We start from the raw sequence: 25776 nt of genomic DNA, 5'->3' as shown, positions 1-25776 counted from the left end.
AATAGTTCCCCATAATGCAGTAACACATCACCAAATCAAAGAGAATGTAATTTATTTTAATTCGCTATAAAGTTGCATTCTGAAGGCTAAAAATATTTCTTCTCCCCTACCCTACTGCATTAAACAAATATTTGTGTTCTGAAGTAATGAACCAATGGGATGGGATCTTAATTCTCCAAGGAAACAAAACTGAAGCAATGTGTGTCTTTATTCAAGATTTAATGGATATAAAAGATACTGCAGCATTGGTAGTTCTCACTTGGATTTGCACCTTTGGAGATGGAGAGGGCCACATTGATCACAAGAAATCCATTCCGTGGAGACATTGAAATATAGTCCACACATAAAACTCATCAAATCAACATCCTAGTTAGATTGCATGTATATGGACAACTAAATATTAGCTTCCAACTGGATTAAATGAAGCTGTTGTACAAATTAGACATAACCTATAATATTACTGTGATTACCAAATACTATTGTGGAAATAACCCTCACATCCCTAATTTCTGAAGGAGAAAACTGAATGAAGTAACAAAAAGATAAAATCTTGTCCTTAAGAAATAAATTTTAAAAAATAAGTGCAGAAATAAATCACATAGAAAGTTACCTCAACATATCCACTAGAAGGCAACCTCTTTTCATCTAAAATACATCGTGGTTTGTCCACAGTTGGGTGAATTTTATGACGACTTTCACAAGTTTTAATGTCCCTGAAATGCACATTAACACATTAAATTAAAACCTTGCCAGAATGTTGCTTATTTGATAATCAAGTATGATTGTAATACTGCATTAAAATTCTTTTACACATCCCCTTAATGTATAAGCATAAAAAAATCATCTGAAGGTGTTTTTGAAAGTGCTTACAGTTACTTTGACACATGTTAATTCATTTTCTATCCTATACTAAAATACTGTTGTTTTAAGAACAGGCCCACATTACTGAATATTGGAACATGTACAAGAGATTAATAAAGCCATTTTTTCCCTGCAAAAATCTTATGTTTTGTAACTCCACAACATGAAAACTGATTGAAAGGAAAACAAGGGAGCTGAGAAATGAGATCCTTCATTCAATTTTTACTTTAAGTGAAATGCACACATATGTGGTGGTGTGATGACATATGCCATTTATGTAACTTTTTACATATAATTCAAACAAAGAATGCTTATGAACGACACATATCAGATTACTCAAATATTACTGAAATGTTAAATACACAATACACCTCTCTACTCAACTATAAACTCCTGCTCAATATAAACTACATCTCAACTATATACATAGCATACAATATAATACAACTAATACACATACATCCACAGCATTGTAAATTTAAATTATCCCATTCAGGTTGACAGATTTAATCATTGTGGAGGAATTCCTACTCTAGTGGGATAACATCTTTCCTGACAATGAAGGTCACTCAGCTTGGCAGCTGAGACTCATCACCGTGAAAACAATCTCAGGTTCTGGGACTTCTTCTATGGTGATTGCGGAAGTTGACGCTGAGACTGCAGGAAGAGTTTCTGACAGCTCTGGACACCTTTCTTCTTCTTCTAGTTTGCACATTTTGATCTTGGTAAGGTGCGTTTAGTTCTCTGGGGTACTCTTTTATTACTCCTTCTATTGCCCCCTTTACGATCTGATCTCTCCTCTTGGTTTCTTCATCCACATCATCATCTGACAAATCCTGTTTTTGTATCTACAATGACTCCAGCTGGGCTTTTGTGTTTGTATCTACTTTTACAAGTCACATTCCACTTTTTCTTGCATTCTACTTCTACTTTTGTCTCCCACTTGAAGTTCATGCATTAACTTTAATGTACACAAAATAGATTCCGGTTCTTTACTCTAACAAAAGATGAATGCTTGCAACTTTCCTGAAACTCCTTGAACTTTCTTCCAGCTTAAAACCAAGCCACATTTTGCAAGTAACTGCCTGATTAACATAATAGAAGCTTTCTCAGATATGTTGCCTACAAAAACTGTTGTAGTTGGACTACTTTCGTTACTTTCATAATCCCTCTGAGCAGCATGGTCCTTCCTTTGTCCAATACACTTTCCAACCAGAGTACCAACATCTGTTTGCCCTCTGTTGGACAACAGTTCATGGTGTACACCACGGAGACAATTGTGGCATCATCCAGCACCTTTCTCAATTCAGTTTCAATCGAGTCTCTTACAAGGTACATGGTATGCAACTGGTGGACGGATCTCCAATCAAGTTGTAGCTGTCTCAGCCAAACACATCCCCACAATGCTGGCCCTCCTGTTTTTACCACATACAAGCTCAGTGTAGCTTGCTGGTTGTTGTAGTTCACTGTCACAAATGCACTGCCACAACAGTGTCCAATGCCATTTTAATTAATTTGCCATTTACTTCTGGTGTAAGCTATATTGCTTGTCTATTGTTAGTTTTTACATTGTAAATCTCAAGGTTACTCTGTCCTGCATCATGCTCATCGTTATATTTTTCATCAACACCATGCAGATGACTACTCTATTTTGAAACTGCACCTTGACTTTTAAGCTTTTTCTCTTCGCTGTGCAGTCCATTTATTTTTGTCTACCCAACATGCTCTTAATATGTGTCCTAGTTTGTTGCAATTTCAGCAAGTTTCACCTTTACATTTGCATTGGTCTGCCACAAAGGTAACACAATTTGTTCAGCCAGGCTGATTTCTGTTTAGGCATTGCAATTGTGTTCACACTCATCACATTAATTCCTGACTGCAACTTATCTGCATCAAAATACTGCTCAATTCACTCAGTATATATGAGCCAGTTATCTGTTTTGCAGTAGAATGTGTCGATCTTTCTGAAGTAGTCAGTCAATTCCACTTATTTATCATCATCTGGTAGTCAATGCTTTCGGCCTTGTCAATTTATTGGCATTTAGCATGGAATAGGCTCTTCTGGCCGAGCCAGGCCGCCAACAATCCTCCAATTTAATCCTAGCTAATCGCGGGGCAATTTACAATGTCCAATTAATCTACCAACTGCTATGCCTTTGGACTGTGGGACAAAAGAGCACTCAGAGGAAACCCATGAGGTCACAGAAAGCACATACAAACTCCTCACATGCAGCAACGTGAATTGAAACAGGGTCACCTGTACTGTAAAGCACTGTGCTATTACGCTACTGCGTCAATGTTATGTTTTGTAACTCCAAAACGTAAAAACTAATTGGAAGGAAAATAAGGGAGCCGATAGATGCAAGTCTTAGTTTCTATTTTACTTTAAGTGAGGCATGCAATTATTATGAGGTAGCGTAATGATGTATGCTATTTACATACTTTTACATATAACCTGCAATGAATTATTTGAACAACATAAGATTACTCAAATAATACTGAAATATTAAATACAGAGGTCTCATTTTGAAAATAAACGTATTATACGTTAGCTCATCCATTTGATATTGTACTAATGTTGAATTACAAAAGTTAAAAGTTAATGTCTGTCCCAAGCCATATAGGCTCATCAGGCCAGTGCTTATGTTGGTTTCCGTGGCGTGAAGCGACTGAGAGTACAAGACTCTCCCCTGGATAGGACGCCAGTCTATCGCGAGGTTAACCCCCAGCATTTTGCCGGTACCCATTTTCAGCTGGGTGGACTGGAGCATTGTGTGGTTAAGTGCCTTGCTCAAGGACATAACACGTCACCTTGGCTGAGGCTCAAACTCACGACCTTCAGACACACCACATGGATGTGTGCTTAACCCACTGCTCAACACTCTCTGCACGCATGACTGTGTGGCTAGGCACAGCTTAAATGCTGTCTATAAATTTGCTGACAACACAGCTATTGTTGGCAGAATTTCAGATGGTGACAAGAGGGTGCACAGGAGCAAGACATATCAGCTAGTTGAGTGGTGTCATAGCAACAACCTTATACCCAATGTCAGTAAGACCAAAGAATTGATTGCGGACTTCAGAAAGGCTAAGACCAGGGAACACACACCATCATCATAGAGAGATCAAAGTGGAAAAAGTGAGCAATTTCAAGTTCCTGGGTGTCAGCATCTCTGAGGATCGATCTGATGCAGAGACAAAGAAGGCACAACAGCAGCTATATTTCATTAGTTTTAGGAGATTAAAGACATTCACAAATACAAATTTCTGCAGATGTACAGATTACTGCTTGCATTACCAGTAAGGCGGGGGGGGGGGGGTAATGTACAGGATCAAAATAATCTGCAGAGAGTTTTAAACTTAGTCAGCTCCATCATGGGCACTAGCCTCCATAGCATCCTGAACCTCTTCAAGGAGCAATGCCTCAAAAAGGTGGCATCCATCATTAAGAACCCCCATTACCCAGGACATGCCCTGTTCTCATTCTACCATCAGGAAAAGAGGTACAAGAGCCTGAAGGCACACACTCAGTGATTCGGGAACAGCTTCTTCCCCTCTGCCATCCGATTGCTGAGTGGACATTGAACCCATGAATATGACCTCATACCTCACTACTGCTTTTTAATTTTTATTTTTACACTACTTATTTAATTTATACACAAACACTGTAATTCACAGTTTTTTTCTTTTATAATGTATTGCATTGTGCTGCTGACACAAGGACAACAAATTTCACAACATATACTGATGATATTAACCCTGATTGAATTAAAATTAGGTCATATTTAGTCATATAATTGTCAATGCATAGACAGCAGAAACCATGTAATGTTAACCAATTCACTTATTAACCTTTCATAGAACAAAAGAAATATTGGATCATCCAGATATCTCTCTCCAAAGAGCAAAAATAAAGCCCCATTACTGTAGCACCCAAAGTCATTTACCCCACTTTTTTCATTGACAAAAGGGAAATAGTGTTAAATAAATTTCTTACCTGCAAATTCCATAGGCTTTAAGGTATTTACATAAATATTTATCACTGCAAATGTCATCTTCGTCATTCAAGTCAGAAATGAACTTATACAGTTCAGCAGGGATGTTAGCTTCTGTTCTTTCCAGGTACTGCAGCAAGGAGGTCATCTGAGGTACATTTTTGTCAGTCATTAGTATGATCGACTGACTTTGAGGAGTTGATTCCTAGTGTGAAAGAGAGCATTTTTATATCACAATTAGAAGAGTCTAATTTGAGTTGAAGGTTCTAAACATACCTCTAGCCTGGCCTACATCACAATAAATAAAAATGCATGAGACAAAAATATCCCCCCTCCAAAATAATCTGAACTAAATTCATTCAATCCTTCACAGTTCCTCCACAACCATTTCCTTCTTTCAAAGGATAATCCACAGACTGTAGTTAATTTAACCATCAAAACCAAGGTAACATTATTTGGATCTTTCAAGGCAATTTCTAAGCAGTAATTATGATGTTAAAACATGGTAATTAAGTGCAGTAGAATAACGGTTAAAAGATAAATTCAAATGTATTAAATAATCAGTAAATAAATAGACAACCTGGGCCCTGGTAGGCAATGAGGTCAATATTAGGGATACAATTTGTTGTAAATGCATTAATCAATGCCAGTATGTTAAGAGGTATAGAGTGGACAGCCAGCACCTTTTCCCCAAGGTGGCAATGACTATTACGAGAGGGCATTATATATCGTCTTCACACTTCTTATAGGGAGGATGTTAGAATATACATACAGAGAGTGATAACTGCATGGAACACACTGCCGGGGATGGTGGTAAGGGCAGATACATTAGGGTTTAATTAAGAGACATACATGAAAGAAAAATGGAGGGCAATAAGGGAGGGAAGGGTTATATTGATCTTTATGTTGTTAAAAGGTTTACACAACTCATGGGCAAAGATGCACGCTGTGCTGTACTGTTCGATGTCCTTCTGTAACAATGATTACTGCAGCATCCTGTTGGAAGTAGAAAATCGAAGATAATTTCTACTTTGCTTTAAGACTATTGATCTGAAATAGATAAGTAAATAATGATGCAAAATTTAAAACTGATGATGTGCAGTGGCCTTTATGAGAATGATCTGGTTGCTCAGGCTCTGTCCTCATTTTACCATGAACTCAGGATTAACCAAAGCTAAGCAGATGATAAAAAACATTAGATATAGGAGCAGAATTTGGCTCATCAGCCCACTGATTCTATTCTACCATTCAATTAAGACTTTATTTTTCTTAATCCCTTTCTCCCATCTCTCCCCCTAACCCTTAACCCTGTGATCTGGGACAACATTGGTCACATAATCTTGGTGCCTTCATGGCAGACTGATGAAACGCTAGCCTAGTGCTGATGCAGCACAGGACAATTTGAATGCTAAACAGCATAAAACAGAGATAAGCGATATCATAAGCAAAGAAACACACTATACCTTTCCAATGTTACCATATTTGAACTTGAACAATGATGAACAATTATATAGCTTATGCATGAAGAGACTCAAAAAGTATTTCCGCTCTCAATGCTGGTAGGAGGCAGCATGTGAATGCTAATGATAAAGGTGAAGTACTCACAAATCATGCTAAACCAGAAATGCTTCTTAAGGAAAAGATAAGGAATAAGATTAAGATTCAAGATAGGGAATAAATACTGGCCTTGCCTTTACGGCCAGGAGTCTGATAAGTAGAAGAAAAATCACTAGGTCTTAATCTTGAAACTGCTACTGAAAAGCTCTGCGGGAGGCCCGTTTAATCACAAACACCTCCAAGAAGTGGTGAATCACCACTTCCTCATGGGAATTAGGAATGAGATTAAATCCAGACTCCATCAGCAATGCCACATCCCATGAACAAATGTAAACAAAACTGAATATATCGTGATCTTGATCATGACATTACGGACAATAGCAGCCTGTGGAATGGAATGATGACTCTTACGTGCCTCAACAAGTGTCTGCATAGATAACCAGCAGAGTGAATGAGCAGAAGGCTAGTAAGCAATGTCTTCATTTTGTAAATAATTGATTAAGAAATACACAATTTATTTTCCAGAAATTAACCTGGTACCATGTAGTAGATATAATCTAAGGAGTGGCAAAGGGAAGTATTTTTTTTAAACAACACTTAAATTAGCTGACGAAGAAGAGTGAAGCAGAACAGACAAATTGCAGATACTCCTTCTGGTACTGGTTGGTGTCAATTATTAGAAGATTACAAAATCTTCGGAATTACAAGACCTTTGTAGACAAATTTCACTGTATGCTTTGATGTAGATGTGACAAATAAAGCAAATATTTTTAATCTTCATCTTTTTTCATGTTGATGGTTTCCATACAGCTGGCCATGTTTGCAGAGAACCTGAAAGAATTTTGACTCTTCAGAAACCACAAGCATATGCTTGTTTCTCATAAGTACGAGTTTGGGAAATTTCGATTAAAAATGAGAATCGTCCAATGCCCAAGGGGTAGTGTGGTGAAGATAAGTCTCTACCAAAGGAAGTGTAAGGCGTTCCTTCCTTCCACTAGCCTGCAGGTCAATTTTAGGCAAGGTATAACACCTACTTAGCCCCCTGATCAGGATCATTTGAAGCCATAGGAGCAGGTGGTGGATGGTTGTATAAACAGCTCGTGCACATCACACGTCCTGGTTATGCGACCACTAACATCAGGAAGAAATCTATGAACAGTATTGAAACAGAAAACCTACAGCACAATACAGGCCCTTCAGCCCACAATGCTGTGCCAAACATGTACTTACTTTAGAAATTACCTAGGGTTACCCATTGGCCTCGATTTTTCTAAGTTCCATGTACCTATCCAGGAGTCTCTTAAAAGACCCTATCATATCCGTCTCCACCACCATCACCGGCAGCCCATTCCACCCACTCACCACTCTCTGTGTAAAAAATTACCCCTAACATCTCCTTTGTACCTACTTCCAAGCACCTTAAAACTATGCCTTCTCATGTTAGCCATTTCAGCCCCAGGAAAAAGCCTCTGACTATCCACACAATCAATGCCTCTCATCATCTTATACACCTTTATTAGGTCACCTCTCATCCTCCGCCACTCCAAGCAGCAAAGGCCAAGTTCACTCAACTTATTCTCATAAGGCATTTTCCCCAATCCAGGCAACATCCTTGTAAATCTCCTCTGCACCCTTTCTATAGTTTACACATCCTTCCTATAATGAGACGACCAAAACTGAGCACAGTACTCCAAGTGGGGTCTGACCAGGGTCCTATTATTACCTCTTGGTTCTTAAACACAATCCCACAATTGTTGAAGGCCAATGCATCGTATGTCTTCTTAACCACACAGTCAACCTGCGTAGCAGCCTTGAGTGTCCTATGGACTCGGACCCCAAGATCCCTCTGATCCTCCACACTGCCAAGAGTCTGACCATTAATACTATATTCTGCCATCATATTTGACCTACCAAAATGAACCACCTCACACTTATCTGGGTGGAACTGCATCTGCCACTTCTCAGCCCAGTTTTGCATCCTATCGATGTCCTGCTGTAACCTCCAACAGCCCTCCACATTATCCACAACACTCCCAACTTTTGTGTCATCAGCAAATTTACTAAGCCATCCCTCCACTTCCTCACCCAGGTCATTTATAAAAATCATGAAGAGTAGGGGTCCCAGAACAGATCCCTGAGGCACACCACTGATTACCGACTCCATGCAGAATATGATCTGTCTACAACCACTCTTTGCCTTTTGTGGGCAAGCCAATCCAATCCTTGGATCCCATGCCTCCTTACTTTCTCAATAAGCCTCGCATGGGATACCTTACCAAATGCCTTGCTGAAAACATATACACTACATCTACTGCTCTACCTTCATCAACATGTTTAGTCATAACCTCAAGAAATTCAATCAGGCTTGTAAGGCACAACCTGCCTTTGACAAAGCCATGCTGACTATTCCTAATCATATTATGCCTCTCCAAATGTTCATAAATCTGCCTCTCAGGATCTTTTCCATCAACCTACCAACCACTGAAGTAAGACTCACTGGTCTATAATTTCCTGGGCTATCTCTACTCCCTTTCTTGGATAAGGGAACAATATCTGCAACCCTCCAATCCTCCGGAACCTCTCCCTTCTTCATTGCCAAAGATCATTGCCAGAGGCTCAGCAATCTCCTCCCTCGCCTCCCACAGTCGCCTGGGGTACATCTCATTCAGTCCCAGAGACTTATCCAACTTGATGCTTTTCGAAAGCTCCAGCACATCCTCTTCCTTAATGTCTACATACTCAAGCTTTTCAATCTGCTGTATGTCAACCCTATAATCACCGAGGAAGGGTCTCGGCCTGAAACGTTGACTGCGCCTCTTCCTATATATGCTGCTTGGCCTGCTGCGTTCACCAGCAACTTTGATGTATGTTCCTATAATCGCCAAGATCCTTTTCCATAGTGAATACGCAAGCAAAGCATTTATTAAGTTCCTCTGCTGTCTCCTCCGATTCCATACACACTTTTCCCACTGTCACACTTGATTGGTCCTATTCTCTCATATCTTATCCTCTTGCTCTTCACATACTTGTAGAATGCCTTGGGGTTTTCTTTAATCCGCCAAGGCCTTCTCATGGCCCCTTCTGGCTCTCCTCATTTCATTCTTGAGCTCCTTCCTGCTAGCCTTATAATCTTCTAGATCTCTACCATTACCTAGCTTTTTGAACCTTTCATAAGCTTTTCTTTTCTTCTTGACTAGATTTTCAACAGACTTTGTACACCACAGTTCCTGTACCCTACCATCCTTTCCCTGTCTCATTGGAATATATCTATGCAGAATACTATGCAAATATCCCCTGAACATTTGCCACATTTCTGCTGTACATTTCCCTGAGAAAATCTGTTCCCAATTTATGTTTCCAAGTTCCTGCCTGATAGCTTCATATTTCCCCTTACACCAATTAAATGCTTTCCTAACTTGTCTGTTCATATCCCTCTCCAATACTATGGTAAAGGAGATAGAATTGTGATCACTATCTCCAGTATGGCTGCACTCACCCATCTTGTAAAGGCACTGCCCAGAAGGCAGCAATGCCAACTCACTTCTGCACAAAAACTTGCCTAGAACAATCATAGTCATAGATCACGATCGCCTACGTCATATGTTAAGGCACATAATGATGATGATGATGAATGCAAGGTTGATTTTTGAAGGTTTGCATAAAGTGACATTTGGCACAATTGTTACAAGATATCAGAGAAATCAAGTTACTATTAACGTTATTTGAATAGAAGCCAACATGGAATTAGATACTTCAAATTAGAGATTCAACAACACAAGCAGCAATGTTTAGCTCTTTACATGCCAAACGCATTGTGGTACCAGACAATCTGAAGTGTTAATTCTACTTTCACAACTACACCTTTATAGAATATTTTTCCAGCTGAAATACATCGAAGGTTTAAAAGTCAATGACAACTAGCACTCAAGATTAAAAAAAACACAGCATCTGACATGTACATGTAAAACTGAACTGCCCCAAGATAAGAGTAAGCAATAATAAAATCTGCAAATAATAATGTTTTTTCTTAAAATTCACAATACCTTTACAATCAGATTATTAAAGTTGTCAACCATACAACACAGACGAGCTCCAAATATTTTGAGAGTTGGAGGAAAACCATAATGGATTACACAGGTGGCATCTGTAATTCCCAGCACTGGGAGGCACTCATCTGTTGTAACTGTTAGGGAAATAAATATTTAAAACAAAATTTTATTCATTATTTATGAATATACTGGAAAATATCTGGCATATTATTATACAAAGATCTCTGCCTGCATACTCGTTAAGCCACAGCTGGAATACTGAATACAGTTTTGTTTGCCCCACTACTGGAAGAATGTTGCGGCTTTGGAGAGGATGGAGAAGAGGTTCACCAGGATGCTGCCTGGTTTAGAGGGCGTGTGTTATCATGAGAGGCTGGATAAACTTGGGTTGTTTTCTCTGCAGTGCTGGAGGCTGGGGTGAGATCTGATCAAGGTTTACAAGATTATGAGGGGCATAGATAGAGTGGTCAGAGTATTTGTTTCCCAGGGTTGAAATATCTAATACCAGAGAGCATGCATTGAACATGAGGGGGTAAGTTCAAAAGGGATGTGAGGGGCAAGTTTTTTTTTTTAGTCAGAGAGTGGAGTGCCTAGAATGCACTGCCTGGTATGGTGGTAGAGGCAAGTACATTGGAGGTTTTTAAAGAGATGTTTGGAGAGGCATATGGATGTGAGGAAGATGGAGGGATATGGACATGGTCTGAGTAGAAGGGATTAGTGTATAGGTGTTTTTGACTTGAATTTTAGCTAGTTTAGCACAATATTGTGGGCCAAATGTCTTGTTCCTGTGCTGACTGTTCTATGGATCCTATGGAATATAATCTGTGAATCTTGGGGATGGTTAATATCCTGGTATAGCAAAGATAACAAAAATTCTAATTTAATCATTATATACAATACACTTCCAAGATAATAAGCATCATCTTTTAAATGTTCAAATTTCATTGCATTTCAATGGAAAACTTGATGGAATGCTGAAATAAAAGTGTTACTTCAAACTTATTTCTGTTCGAGTGAAAATATTAATATTTTTAAACTTATTGGACATAGCAAAGACTAATTAGAGCCAATCATTCTTATTTATGGTCATGTTTTCTGGAAATTAGCACAGATAAAATAAATTTACATACCTAATATGACATGTGTGCCAGGGCTGAATTTATTATTCCACTGTTCTAATACTTGACTTAAGTGCAAATTCATTCCTTCATGGACTTTTATGCAAAAATTTGAATTGCTGTCCAAAGCCTAAAAGAAAGTTGTGAACTCAAGTAAAGAATATATTTTTCAGTTCAAATTTATTTAACACATGCAGCGGCCCAGAAATTCACTCACATGCAAATATCCTAAACATGGCAATTCAGCTAGCAGGCTAAATGAAATCATTTACTTTGCGTATTTATCAGTAAAAATATGTCCCAAGATATTCTGAAATTCAATACAATATTTTTGAAAAAAATCAAAGCCAACATTTGACAAAAAAATGAACATCGATGGTAATTGAAAGAAAATGAAATAAACCCACATTGCAATGAATGCGCAAAAGGAAAAGGCACCATTACCTAATTAGTTTATGCTCATACCACCTGACTGGTTTCCTGTAATTATGACCTTTTGTCACTTTCCATCTTCAATAAATAAAGAGAAGGTTCTTGGGAAATTGAAAGGTCTGAAGGTAGATTAAGTCATCTGGACCAGATGGTGTACACCCCAGATTTCTGAAAGAAGTGGCTAAAGAGATTGTGGAAGCATTAATAATGATTTTTTTAAGATTCATTAGATTCTTGAATTGTCCTGAAAGGGTGGAAAATTGCAAATGTTATTCCACTCTTCAAGAAGGGAGAGACACAGAAGAAAGAAAACTATAGGTCAGTTAGTCTGACCTCAGTGGTTGGGAAGATGTTGGAGTTGATAATCAGGACGAGGTCTCAGGGTAGTTGGAGGCATATGATAAAGCAGGCTGTCGTCAGCATGGTTTCCTCAAGGTAAAATCTTATCTGACGAATCTGTTGGAATTCTTTGAAGAAATAACAAGCAAGGCAGACAAAGGAGAATCAGTTGATGTTGTATACTTGGATTTTCATTAATCTTTTGACAAGGTGTCACATGAGGCTGCTTAACAAGCTACAAGCCCATGGTATTACAAGAAAGATTCTACCATGGATAATGTAGTGGCTGATTAGCAGAAGGCAAAGAGTGGGAATAAAGGGAACCTCTTCTGGCTGGCTGCCAAAGACTAGTGGTGTTTCACAGGGATCTGTATTGGGACTGATTCTTCTTCCGTTAAATGTCAATGATTTGGATGATGGAATTAATGGCTTTGTTGCAAAATTTGCAGACGATATGAAGATAGGTGGAGGGGTAGGTAGCTTTGAGGAAGTCGAGAGGCGACAAAAGGACCTAGACAGATTAGGAGAACGGGTAAAAACATGGCAAGCGGAATAGTGTCGGCAAATGTATGGTCATGCACTTTGGTAGAAGAAATAAAAGGGTTGACTCTTTTCTTAATGGAGTGGAAATGCAAAAAACGGAGGTGCAAAGGTTCTTGGGAGTCCTTGTGCAGGATTTCCAAAAGGTTAGTTTGCAGGTTGAGTCTGTGGTGAGGAAGGCAAATGCAATGTTACCACTCTTTTCAAGAGGACCAGGATATAAGAGCAAGGATGTAATGTTGAGACCTTATAAAGCACTGGTGAGGCCTCACTTGGAGTATTAGCAGGTTTGGGCCCTTATCTTAGAAAGGATGTGCTGAAACAGGAGAGGGTTCCAAGGAGGTTCATGAAAATAATTCTATCATTAAATGGCTTGGCATACAGTTGCATGCAGAAGTTTGGGCACCCCGGTCAAAATTTCTATTACTGTGAATAGCTAAGTGAGTAAAAGATGACCTGATTTCCAAAAGGCATAAAGTTAAAGATGACACACTTCTTTAACATTTTAAGCAAGATTACTTTTTTTTCCATCTACAGTTTCAAAATAACAGAAAAAGATTTTTGCCTATTCTTCCTTGCAAAAGGCTTCTAGTTCTGTGAGATTCTTGGGCCTTCTTGCATGCACTGATCTTTTGAGGTCTATCCACAGATTTTCGATGTTTAGGTGGAGGGACTGTGAGGGCCATGGCAAAACCTTCAGCTTGAGCCTCTTGTGATAGTCCATTGTGGATTTTGAGGTGTGTTTACGATCATTATCCTGTTGTAGAAGCCATCCCCTTTTCATCTTCAGCTTGCTTTTTTTTCAGACGGTGTAAAGTTTGCTTCCAGAATCTGCTGGTATTTAATTGAATTCATTCTTCCCTCTACCAGTGAAATGTTCCTCGTGCCACTGGCTACAACACAAGCCCAAAGTGTGATTGATCCACCCCCGTGCTTAACAGTTGGAGAGGTGTTCTTTTTATGAAATTCTGCACCCTTTTTTCTCCAAACATGCCTTTGTTCATTGTGACCAAAAAGTTCTATTTTAACTTCATCAGTCCACAGGAATTGTTCCCAAAATGCATCAGGCTTGTTTAGATATGCAAACACGAGGAAATCTGCAGATGCTGGAATTTCAAGCAACACACATATCAATTGCTGGTGAACGCAGCAGACCAGGCAGCATCTATAGGAAGAGGTACAGTCGATGGTTCGGGCTGAGACCCTTCATCAGGACTAACTGGCAGTTAGTCCTGACAAAGGGTCTCAGCCCGAAACGTCGACTGTACCTCTTCCTATAGATGCTGCCTGGTCTGCTGCATTCACCAGTAATTTTTATGTGTGAGGCTTGTTTAGATGTTCCTTTGCAAACTTCTGACGCTGAATTTTGTGGTGAGGTCGCAAGAAAGGTTTTCTTCTGATGACTCTTCCATGAAGGTCATACTTGTGCAGGTGTTGCTGCACAGTAGAACAGTGCACCACCGCTCCAGGGTCTGCTAAATCTTACTGAAGGTCCTTCGCAGTCAAACAGGGGTTTTGATTTGCCTTTCTCGCAATCCTACGACCAGTTCTCTCTGGAAGTTTTCTTCGTTTTCCAGACTTCAACTTGACCTCCACCGTTCCTGTTAACTGCCATTTCTTAATTACATTACGAACTGAGGAAACGGCTACCTGAAAACGCTTTGCTATCTTCTGATAGCCTTCTCCTGCTTTGTGGGCATCATTTATTTGAATTTTCACAGTGCTAGGCAGCTGTTTAGTGGAGCCCATGGCTGCTGATTGTTGGGACAAGGTTTGAGGAGTCAGCGTATTTACAAAGCTTTGAAATTTGCATCACCTGGCCTTTCCTAACGATGACTGTGAACAAGCCATAGCCCTAAAAAGCTATTTAAGGTCTGAGACCTTGGTAAAAGTTATCAGAGAGCTCAAATCTCTTGGGGTGCCCAAACCTTTGCATGGTACTCCTTTCCTTTTTTTTCCACTCTAAAATTGTATAAAACAAAAATAATACACTAATCTTGCTTAAAATGTTGAAAAGAATGTTTCATCTTTAACTTTATGACGTTTATGATAATGAACCTAAACACACCTCAAAATCCATAATGGACTACCTCAAGAGGTGCAAGCTGAAGGTTTTGCCATGGCCCTCACAGTCCCCTGACCTAAACATCAACTAGAATCTGCGGATAGACCTCAAAAGATCAGTGCATGCAAGATAGCCCAAGAATCTCACAGAACTAGAAGCCTTTTGCAAGGAAGAATAGGTGAAAATCTCCCAAACGAGAATTGAAAGACTCTTAGCTGGCTACAAAAAGTGTTTACAAGCTGTGATACTTGCCAAAGGGGTGTTACAAAGTATTGCCATGCAGGGTACCCAAACTTTTGCTTCGGGCCCTTTACCTTTTTTGTTATTTTGAAACTGTAAATGATGGAAATAAAAAAGTAATCTTGCTTAAAATATTAAAAAAATGTGTCATCTTTAACTTTATGCCTTTTGGAAATCAGTTCATCTGTTACTCACTTAGCTATTCACAGTAACAGAAATTTTGACCGGGGTGCCCAAACTTTTGCATGCCTCTGTATATCAAGAATATGAGGTGAAGAGTCCTTGAAAGTGAGTCTATATGTTGTGAGAACACTTCAATGATTGAGCAAGTGAAGTTGAGTGAAGTTATCCCCTTTGGTTCAAAAGCCTAATGTTTGAGGGGTAATAAATGTTTCTGAACCTGGTTGTGCGAGTCCTGAAGCTCCTGTACTTTCTTCCCGATGGCAGCAGCAAGAAGAGAGCATGAACTAGGTGGTGTGGGTCCTTCACGATGGATTCTGCTTTTCTGTGACAACGTTTCATGTAGATGTGCTCATTGGTGGGGAAGGCTTTACCTGTGATGGACTGGGCTATATCCACTACTTTTTGTGGGATTTTACATTGAAGAGCATTGGTGTTTCCATATCAGGCTGTGATGCAGCCAGATACTATATCCTCCACTACAACATACTCTATAGAAGTTCATCAGTATTTTAGATGTCATACCAAATCTTCACAAACTCCTAAGGAAGTTGGGGGGACGGGGGCTGCCGTGCTTTCTCTGTAATTGCACTTGCGTGCTGGGCCCAGGACAAGTGCTCCAAAATAATAAACCTGAGGAATTTAAAGTTGCTGACCCTCTCTACCCAATCCTCCAATGAGGACTGACTCTGGTTTCCTCCTCCTGAAGTCAATAATCAGCTCTTTGGTCTTGCTGACATTTAGTAAGAAGTTATGGCATCTCTCAGCCAGGCTTATAATCTCCCTCCTGTATGCTGATTAGTCACAACTTTTGATTCAGTTTACAATAGCGGTATCATCTGCAAACTTAAATATGGCATTGGAGCTGTGCTTAGCTACACAGCCATAAGTGTAAAGCGAGTAAAGCAGGGTGCTTCTGCTGATGGGGATTATGCAGAAGATGTTGTTGCCAATACGAATTGACTGGGATCTGCAAGTGAGGAAATCAAACATCCAATTGAATAAGGAGGTATTAAGGCCAAGGTCTTCGAGTTTATTGATTGGTTTTGAGGTGAAGGTGGTACTGAGTGCCGAGCTGTAGTTGATAAAGAGCACTCTGCTGTATCCACCTTTGCGGTCCAGATGTTCCAGGGTTGAGTGAAGAGCCAATGAGATAAGATCAGCTGTGGACTTGTTGCTCCAGGAGACAAATTGAAGTGGATCCAAGTCGCTTCTCAGGCAGGAGAAGATATGTTTTATCACCAAAACACTTCATCACCGTGGATGTAAGTGCTACTGGTTGATAGTCATTGAGGCAGGTCATCACCTTCTTCTTGAACATAATTAAAGCCTGCTTGAAGCAGATGGGTACTTCAGATCGCCGACACGAGAGGTTAAAGATCTCAGTGCACACTCCAGCCAGTTGTTCGGCACAAGTGCTTATTGCTTGACCAGGTACCCGTCTGGGCAGAATGCCTTTCATGGGTTCACCCTCTTGAAGGCTGTTTGCACTTCGGCCTCAGGGACTGCGGTCACAGGATCGTCAGGGGCTGTGGACTTTGTGATGGCTCCTCTATGTCTTGGCGGTCAAAGCAAGCATGGAAGGCATTGAGCTCATCTGGTAACAATGTCAATTAACTTGACTTTAAGAACTGAAAGCATTCAAGCTCTGCCACGACTGTCGAGCATCCTTCACTGATTCAAGTTTAGTCCAGAATTGCCACTTCGTCCGTGAGATGGCTTTCCGGAGATTGTACCTTGACCTCTTATAACTTTCTTGATCATCAGGTTTTGCTGGTTGCTTACACTGCAAAACCTACTCTCTCTTTGGAATTACAGGGATTGCAAGGAGAAGAACTAGCAGATCCATCACAGAGTCTACTGAGCATGTCTCCAGATGGTCATGGATCAACGGGTATAACCCGTGGACCAAAATACTGCTGGGACAAAAGCCATGGCCTGATCAACCCTAGCTGGGTCACCTGGGCAAGGGAGTCTGATGTTGAAAGACCTGAAACACCCGATGACCCCAGGTTACATCATTAGTGATGTGTCCCAGCAAATCCTAGGATGTATCTCTCAGCATCATTCAGAAAAGATGACTGTAGCATTAATCTTTTCCATTTGTTGCTAACTTAACTTTATATATCCCTTTAAATATTAGTCATACAGCACAGGAACATGTCCGTCATGCTACCATGTCCATACCAACTGGCAGATTTATTTATGCACATTTGATGTGCAGCCTTTTAGGCCTTGGTAATTCGTGAGTTTGTCTAGATGTTTCATATATGTTATAAGAGTGTGTGCCTCCACTATCTCATCAGGCAACACCTTTGAGATTCCAAACACTTTGAAAAATATTCTCTCTCAAATCCCCTTTAAATCTACCCTCACCCTCTTGATATGTTGTTTTGCTAAATTCTCTTTAAAATTTCAGGAGCATAAAGATTTTTTTCTCCAACTTAGTAAGTAAGCAGTAAAACAATATTTGCAAAATAGTTATCGGTCTTCACAGAGAGAGGGTGTGTGTTATTTTTGCCAATTACATATAACTTAGATCATTGTATTCTCAGGGACTGTTCGAGTGTATTAAAATCAGTTACTTACTTTAAACACATGATTAACTTCCTCGGCACAATTAGCAAAAATCAAAGTCTTTTGTAAAATCTCAGAGGTGAAGTCCAACATGGTCAACAACAATGACGTTTTCTCATCGTCCAGACAAAGCTGCACTATCTTTTAAAGAAATATCATTGACATACATTTAAAGCAAATAGGATTCATAAAAATATTCTTTAAAATTACTAAACAGAACATAAAAGTAGCTTCTCAAATATTCTCCGGAACCCATGAAGTGCAAGTATTACAGGGCACAATTACTTCCACTCACAAAACATCCTTAATATTTAATTTTTTTAAATTTAACGGGCTTTGTAGAAGTACAGTCAAACAAAATATTGATGACTAACTTCACAGAAAGAGAAAAAACTTACAGAAAGAAGGGATGAGCAACAAATTCTGGCATTACCAGGTACACAGACATTTAATTTTAAAAAATCAAAATGCTCATTAGGACAGAATTAGAGGAGCACAGTTATCCTGGAAGCTAATATAGCTGCAGGTAATTACAATGAAAAGGAGGCAAGACCATAAAGCACTTAGAAACATGATTGAGAATTATAAAGTCAGGTCAAATTGAGTTTATTTTCATGTGCAATGAGGTATGGGAACATAAATAACTTGATTGCAGCAGTGTCACAGACATACTGTAGATACAGACAGCACACAGAATATAAATTATAATGTAAATTATAAAAAAAGACAGTGAAGTGTGAGGAAAAATTGACTTTGCAAAAACAAGGTCAAGGTTGAATCTGCAGACACAATCCTGATTTTCCAGTTCAACCCTCAGTTCTGGTGTTGTGTTTTCAGCTTGCACGTCTCCCTGTGATCTGATACATTTTTCCAGAATATCTGTTTTCATCACATTCCCAAAGACATGTAAATTGTTAGGTAAAATGGTCACTGTAAGTTACCCCTAGAGTGTGAATAGTAAGTATCTGGGGGAAGTTAAGGAGAACAAGCGGAGAAACAAAAAAAAAGTGTAGAAGCAGAGTTAAAGGGTTTTTGATAGGTGGCATGAACTCATTGGGCATGTTTCTAATAGGTGTGACTCTGAGGAAACCCACATTACCATAGAAAATGCAAATTCCACATAGGCAGCACCAGGCTGGAGCTGTGAAGCAGCAGCTCTCATTGCAGTGCAATTGTACTGTCCATGATGCCTTTCAGCCACTAATAACATTTCTCACAAGTTCACACTCAAATTCTCTCTCTCCTTTTATCAAGCTTCTAGGCCTCCAGTAATGACTTTTAAAATTCTATCACATTTCTGACTAAGTTATAAACCTTTTTTAAAATTTAATACTACTTCTAATTGTCACAGATAAATCATTTCTCCTTTTGGGCATTTCTGCCTATAAGGATTTTTATTTTTGCAAAATGCACATTATTTAAGTGCCCAATATTATCAGCCCACTATCATGTTGTTCAGTGTGTTCTCCTAATCAACCATAACCAACTCTCCTTTCATACTTCCATAGTTAACTTTGTTTAGATTTAATAGCCTGGTTTTGCATTCAACTTCCTCACTTCCAAACTGACTGTAAAATTTAGACATATTTTAGGCCACTTGAAAGCAAGACTATCGACCAACCTCTTTTCACTGCATGAAACAAGATTCAAAATACTATTTCTCCCCTTCAGTTCATCAAAATATTGATCAAGAAGGGTGCCTAGAACACATTCTATGACTTGATCTTCCACATTATCCTATAGATAATAAATTTGTTTTAATAAAGTCTCCAATAATTAAGTATCACACATCAAAGTTGCTGGTGAACGCAGCAGGCCAGGCAGCATCTATAGGAAGAGGCGCAGTCGACGTTTCAGGCCGAGACCCTTCTATATCCTATAGATGCTGCCTGGCCTGCTGCGTTCACCAGCAACTTTGATGTGTGTTGCTTGAATTTCCAGCATCTGCAGAATTCCTGTTGTTTGCAATAATTAAGTATCTTTGCTTTTCATTTTATTTTTAAATCTTTTTATTATTATTGAAAATTGACAAAAATACATTAAAATAATCAAGTCAATAAATCAATATTATAAGTCAAACTATTAACCAAGCTAAACAGCATATCAATAATAATAATTTTTTTTAAATGTTAAAGTTTTTTGAAAAAAGGAGGAAAAAAGAACCCCTACTAACTAAAACAAAGAAAAAACCCAGCTAACAAACAAAAAAAAAATGAGAAAAAAAAACATTTGTAGCACAAACCCGGAGCTATATGCCATACAAGCTTCTATATAAAAAAAAGACATCAATCTGCCAACCAAATCCATTTACCCAAGAATCAGAAGGGAACGATCTTAATTTACTCAAATCAAATGATAGTAGCAGGCAAAAGAGCCCCACCTTTTCTCAAAGTCAAATCGAGGATCAAAAGTTCAACTTCTGATTTTTTCCAAACTAAGACATAGCATCACCTGAGAGAACCATTGTATCAAAGTGGGAGCAGAGGCATCTTTCCATTTCAATAAAATAGCCCTTCTAGCCAATAATGTAACAAATGCAATTACATATTGGTCTAATATAGAAATACCATGAATATATTGAGGAATTATACCAAACAAAACTGTCAATTTATTAGGTTGTAAATTAATTTTTAAAGCTTTAGAAATTATAAAAAAAATAGATTTCCAAAACTGTTTCAGTACAGAACACAGCCAAAACATATGTGTCAATGTAGCTATCTCAGTTTTACATCTATCACACTGACTATTAACATTAGAAAATATTTTAGACAGTCTCTCGTTTGTCAACTAATAACGATGTTCAATTTTAAATTGAATCAGAGAATGACTGGCGCAAATCGAAGAAGAGTTAACCAACTTCAAAATTCGCAACCAATCCTCTGTTATCAAGGTCATGTTAAGCTCTCTTTCTCAATCTTGCTTAATCTTTTCTTTTCTTTTTAAATCTTTTTATTGAGTAAGTATACAAAAAAGGTAAGCCATATAAACATTAATACAATGTTAAAGTATAATAAAATTCCAAAAGATAACAATACCAAAAAGAAAATACTACAAACAATGTAATTTAAGCATAAGAAACCAAGATAACATAATAGTATACTAAATTTTATATATATCAATGGAAAAAAAAAAGAAAAAAAAAACCCACCGTGCAGCTAACTAAAAGCAAGGCAAAGCAATGGGCTAACTTGAAACCAAACAGAGTTAAACTTAAAATCACGTCCTCAATCCCGACCTCCATTAAAAACAGTGAAAAAAAAACAAGAAGGGTAAACATTACATTAAATGAAAATATCGAATAAAAGGTCCCCAAATCTGTTCAAATTTAAATGAAGAATCATAAAGGTTACTTCTAATTTTCTCCAAATTCAAACATAAAATCGTCTGAGAAAACCAAAAAAAGGTAGTTGGAGCATTAAGCTCTTTCCAATGTTGTAAAATACATCTTTTCGCCATTAAAGTAAGAAATGCAATCATTCTACGGGCTGAAGGGGAAAGATTACTAGAAATTTTAGGTAGTCCAAAGATAGCAGTAATAGGGTGAGGAGAGATATCTATATTTAATACCTTAGAAATAATATTGAAAATATCTCTCCAAAAAGTTTCCAAAGTAGGGCAAGACCAAAACATATGAGTTAAAGAGGCTATCTGCCCCGAACATCTATCACAGAAAGGATTAATATGCGAGTAAAAACGCGCTAACTTATCTTTGGACATATGTGCTCTATGAACCACTTTAAATTGAATTAGGGAATGTTTAGCACAAATAGAGGAAGTATTAACTAATTGTAAAATCTGCCCCCAATCATCCACAGAAATGGTAAGCCCCAATTCCTGTTCCCAATCTACCCTAATCTTATCAAATGGAGCTTTCCTAAGTTTCATAATAATATTATAAATCATAGCCGATGCACCTTTCTGACATGGATTAAGGTTAATTATCGAATCTAAAATATATGTAGGAGGAAGCATTGGAAAGGAAGAAAGTATAGTACTTAGGAAATTTCTAACTTGTAAATATCTAAAAAAATGTATTCTTGATAAGTTATATTTATTAGATAATTGTTCAAAAGACATAAGGGAACCATCTAAAAATAAATCCAAAAACCGTAAAATACCCTTAGTCTTCCAAGTTTGAAAAGCGCGATCCGTAAAAGAGGGAGGAAAAAAATATGTTACCTAAAATAGGAATCGCTAACCCGAATTGATTAAGATCAAAAAATTTTCTGAATTGAAACCAAATGCGCAAAGCATATTTAACGATCGGGTTAGAGACCTGCTTAAGACGTTTCGAATCAAAAGGAAGAGAGGAACCTAAAATAGAACCAAGTGTATAACCCTGAACAGATTGTAATTCCAATGCTACCCATTTAGGAATAGATAGTATGTCCTGGTCAAGTAACCAAAATTTCATATGTCGAATATTAATAGCCCAATAATAAAATCTAAAGTTAGGTAATGCTAAACCTCCATCTCTCTTAGCTTTCTGTAAATGTATTTTACCCAGTCTCGGATTCTTATTCTGCCAAATAAATGAAGAAATTTTAGAGTCCACTTTATCAAAAAAAGATTTAGGAACGAAAATTGGTAATGCCTGAAACACATATAAAAATTTTGGCAAAAAAAACATCTTAACTGCATTAATACGACCAATCAAAGTTAAATATAAGGGAAACCATTTAGATGAAAGTTGAGTAATATGGTCTATTGCATTAGAACCTCTTGCAATTGCTATTCGAGAATCTTCAAATATTACTGGGATAACTCGGGGATTAAAGTCCCATAAATTATCACTCTATGCTGATGATTTACTTTTATATATTTCTAATCCTGAGAAATCTATTCCTGCTGTTTTAGAGTTATTAGCACAATTTGGTTTTTTCTCAGGTTATAAATTAAATCTTAGTAAGAGTGAACTTTTTCCGATTAATAAACATCTTTCCTTATATTATAAATTTCCATTTAAATTGATTAATAATTACCTTTCATATCTTGGGATTAAAATTACTTGTAAACATAAAGATTTATTTAAGACTAACTTTTTACCATTAATAGACCATATTACTCAACTTTCATCTAAATGGTTTCCTTTATATTTAACTTTGATTGGTCGTATTAATGCAGTTAAGATGTTTTTTTTGCCAAAATTTTTATATGTGTTTCAGGCATTACCAATTTTCGTTCCTAAATCTTTTTTTGATAAAGTCGACTCTAAAATTTCTTCATTTATTTGGCAGAATAAGAATCCGAGACTGGGTAAAATACATTTACAGAAAGCTAAGAGAGATGGAGGTTTAGCATTACCTAACTTTAGATTTTATTATTGGGCTATTAATATTCGACATATGAAATTTTGGTTACTTGACCGGGATATACTATCTATTCCTAAATGGGTAGCATTGGAATTACAATCTGTTCAGGGTTATACACTTGGTTCTATTTTAGGTTCATCTCTTCCTTTTGATTCGAAACGCCTTAAGCAGGTCTCTAACCCGATCGTTAAATATGCTTTGCGTATTTGGTTTCAATTCAGAAAATTTTTTGATCTTAATCAATTCGGGTTAGCGATTCCTATTTTAGGTAACATATTTTTTCCTCCCTCTTTTACGGATCGCGCTTTTCAAACTTGGAAGACTAAGGGTATTTTACGGTTTTTGGATTTATTTTTAGATGGTTCCCTTATGTCTTTTGAACAATTATCTAATAAATATAACCTATCAAGAATACATTTTTTTAGATATTTACAAGTTAGAAATTTTCTAAGTACTATACTTCCTTCCTTTCCAATGCTTCCTCCTATATATATTTTAGATTCGATAATTAACCTTAATCCATGTCAGAAAGGTGCATCGGCTATGATTTATAATATTATTATGAAACTCAGGAAAGCTCCATTTGATAAGATTAGGGTAGATTGGGAACAGGAATTGGGGCTTACCATTTCTGTGGATGATTGGGGGCAGATTTTACAATTAGTTAATACTTCCTCTATTTGTGCTAAACATTCCCTAATTCAATTTAAAGTGGTGCATAGAGCACATATGTCCAAAGATAAGTTAGCGCGTTTTTACTCGCATATTAATCCTTTCTGTGATAGATGTTCGGGGCAGATAGCCTCTTTAACTCATATGTTTTGGTCTTGCCCTACTTTGGAAACTTTTTGGAGAGATATTTTCAATATTATTTCTAAGGTATTAAATATAGATATCTCTCCTCACCCTATTACTGCTATCTTTGGACTACCTAAAATTTCTAGTAATCTTTCCCCTTCAGCCCGTAGAATGATTGCATTTCTTACTTTAATGGCGAAAAGATGTATTTTACAACATTGGAAAGAGCTTAATGCTCCAACTACCTTTTTTTGGTTTTCTCAGACGATTTTATGTTTGAATCTGGAGAAAATTAGAAGTAACCTTTATGATTCTTCATTTAAATTTGAACAGATTTGGGGACCTTTTATTCGATATTTTCATTTAATGTAATATTTACCCTTCTTGTTTTTTTTTTCACTGTTTTAATGGAGGTCGGGATTGAGGACGTGATTTTAAGTTTAACTCTGTTTGGTTTCAAGTTAGCCCATTGCTTTGCTTTGCTTTTAGTTAGTTGCACGGTGGGTTTTTTTTTGGGGTTTTTTTTTTCTTTTTTTCCATTGATATATATAAAATCTAGTATACTATTATGTTATTTTGGTTTCTTATGCTTAAATTATATTGTTTGTAGTATTTTCTTTTTGGTATTGTTATCTTTTGGAATTTTATTATACTTTAACATTGTATTAATGTTTATATGGCTTACCTTTTTTGTATACTTACTCAATAAAAAGATTTAAAAAGAAAGAGTAATATGGTCTATTAATGGTAAAAAGTTAGTCTTAAATAAATCTTTGTGTTTACAAGTAATTTTAATCCCAAGATATGAAAAGTAATTATTAATCAATTTAAATGGAAATTTATAATATAAGGGAAGATGTTTATTAATCGGAAAAAGTTCACTCTTACTAAGATTTAATTTATAACCTGAGAAAAGACCAAATTGTGCTAATAACTCTAAAACAGCAGGAATGGATCTCTCAGGATTAGAAATATATAAAAGTAAATCATCAGCATAGAGTGATAATTTATGGGACTTTAATCCCCGAGTTATCCCAGTAATATTTGAAGATTCTCGAATAGCAATTGCAAGAGGTTCTAATGCAATATCAAATAATAGGGGACTAAGAGGACAGCCTTGTCGAGTACCACGAAAGAGAGGAAAAAAAGGTGAGTTTAAAGAGTTAGTACGAACCGAGGCTACAGGGGAGTGATATAACAGTTTAATCCAGGATATAAATTTCAAGCTAAAATTAAACATTTCAAGCACCTTAAATAAATAAGGCCATTCTACTCTATCAAAAGCTTTCTCGGCATCTAAAGAAATAACACACTCAGGAACATTTTGTGAGGGAGTATAAACGATATTTAACAATGTACGAATATTATAAAAAGAGTAACGACCTTTAATAAAACCCGTTTGGTCTTCCGAAATAATAGAAGGAAGTACTTTTTCTAGTCTATTTGCTAATAACTTGGAAAAAACTTTAGAATCAACATTTAATAAAGATATTGGTCTATAAGATGCACATTGAGCAGGGTCTTTATCCTTCTTTAGTATTAGAGAAATTGATGCTCTATTAAAAGATTCAGGAAGTTTACCAAGTTTCAAAGAAGCCTCAAAAACCCTACAGAGCCAAGGAATCAATAAAGAAGCAAAACATTTATAAAATTCAACGGTAAACCCATCCGGGCCAGGAGCTTTCCCCAGATTCATAGAAAAAATAACATTCT

At 37.3% G+C, this 25776-nt stretch overlaps 1 protein-coding gene across 8 annotated transcripts in view; it reads right to left on the bottom strand.

Annotated features, from left to right (window-relative positions):
- The window catches only part of tdrd12 (tudor domain containing 12), a 200053-nt gene that overhangs the window by 76639 nt on the left and 97638 nt on the right, over window positions 1-25776 (bottom strand). For 7 of the 8 annotated variants that reach the window (XM_063066982.1, XM_063066990.1, XM_063066984.1 and 4 more), the window contains 5 exons: window positions 17966-18094; window positions 11593-11710; window positions 10457-10596; window positions 4859-5061; window positions 611-713 (listed from right to left, as the gene is read on the bottom strand). In XM_063066982.1, coding sequence (XP_062923052.1) covers window positions 611-713; window positions 4859-5061; window positions 10457-10596; window positions 11593-11710; window positions 17966-18094 — 693 coding nt within the window. The remainder of the gene's footprint in view (window positions 1-610; window positions 714-4858; window positions 5062-10456; window positions 10597-11592; window positions 11711-17965; window positions 18095-25776) is intronic. The other variant, XM_063066989.1, reaches the window with a different exon arrangement.

The sequence above is a fragment of the Mobula hypostoma genome, chromosome 14 (assembly GCF_963921235.1).
Source record: "Mobula hypostoma chromosome 14, sMobHyp1.1, whole genome shotgun sequence".
In the NCBI taxonomy this organism is placed as follows: domain Eukaryota; kingdom Metazoa; phylum Chordata; class Chondrichthyes; order Myliobatiformes; family Myliobatidae; genus Mobula; species Mobula hypostoma.
This window is presented reverse-complemented; position numbering and strand designations above follow the sequence as displayed.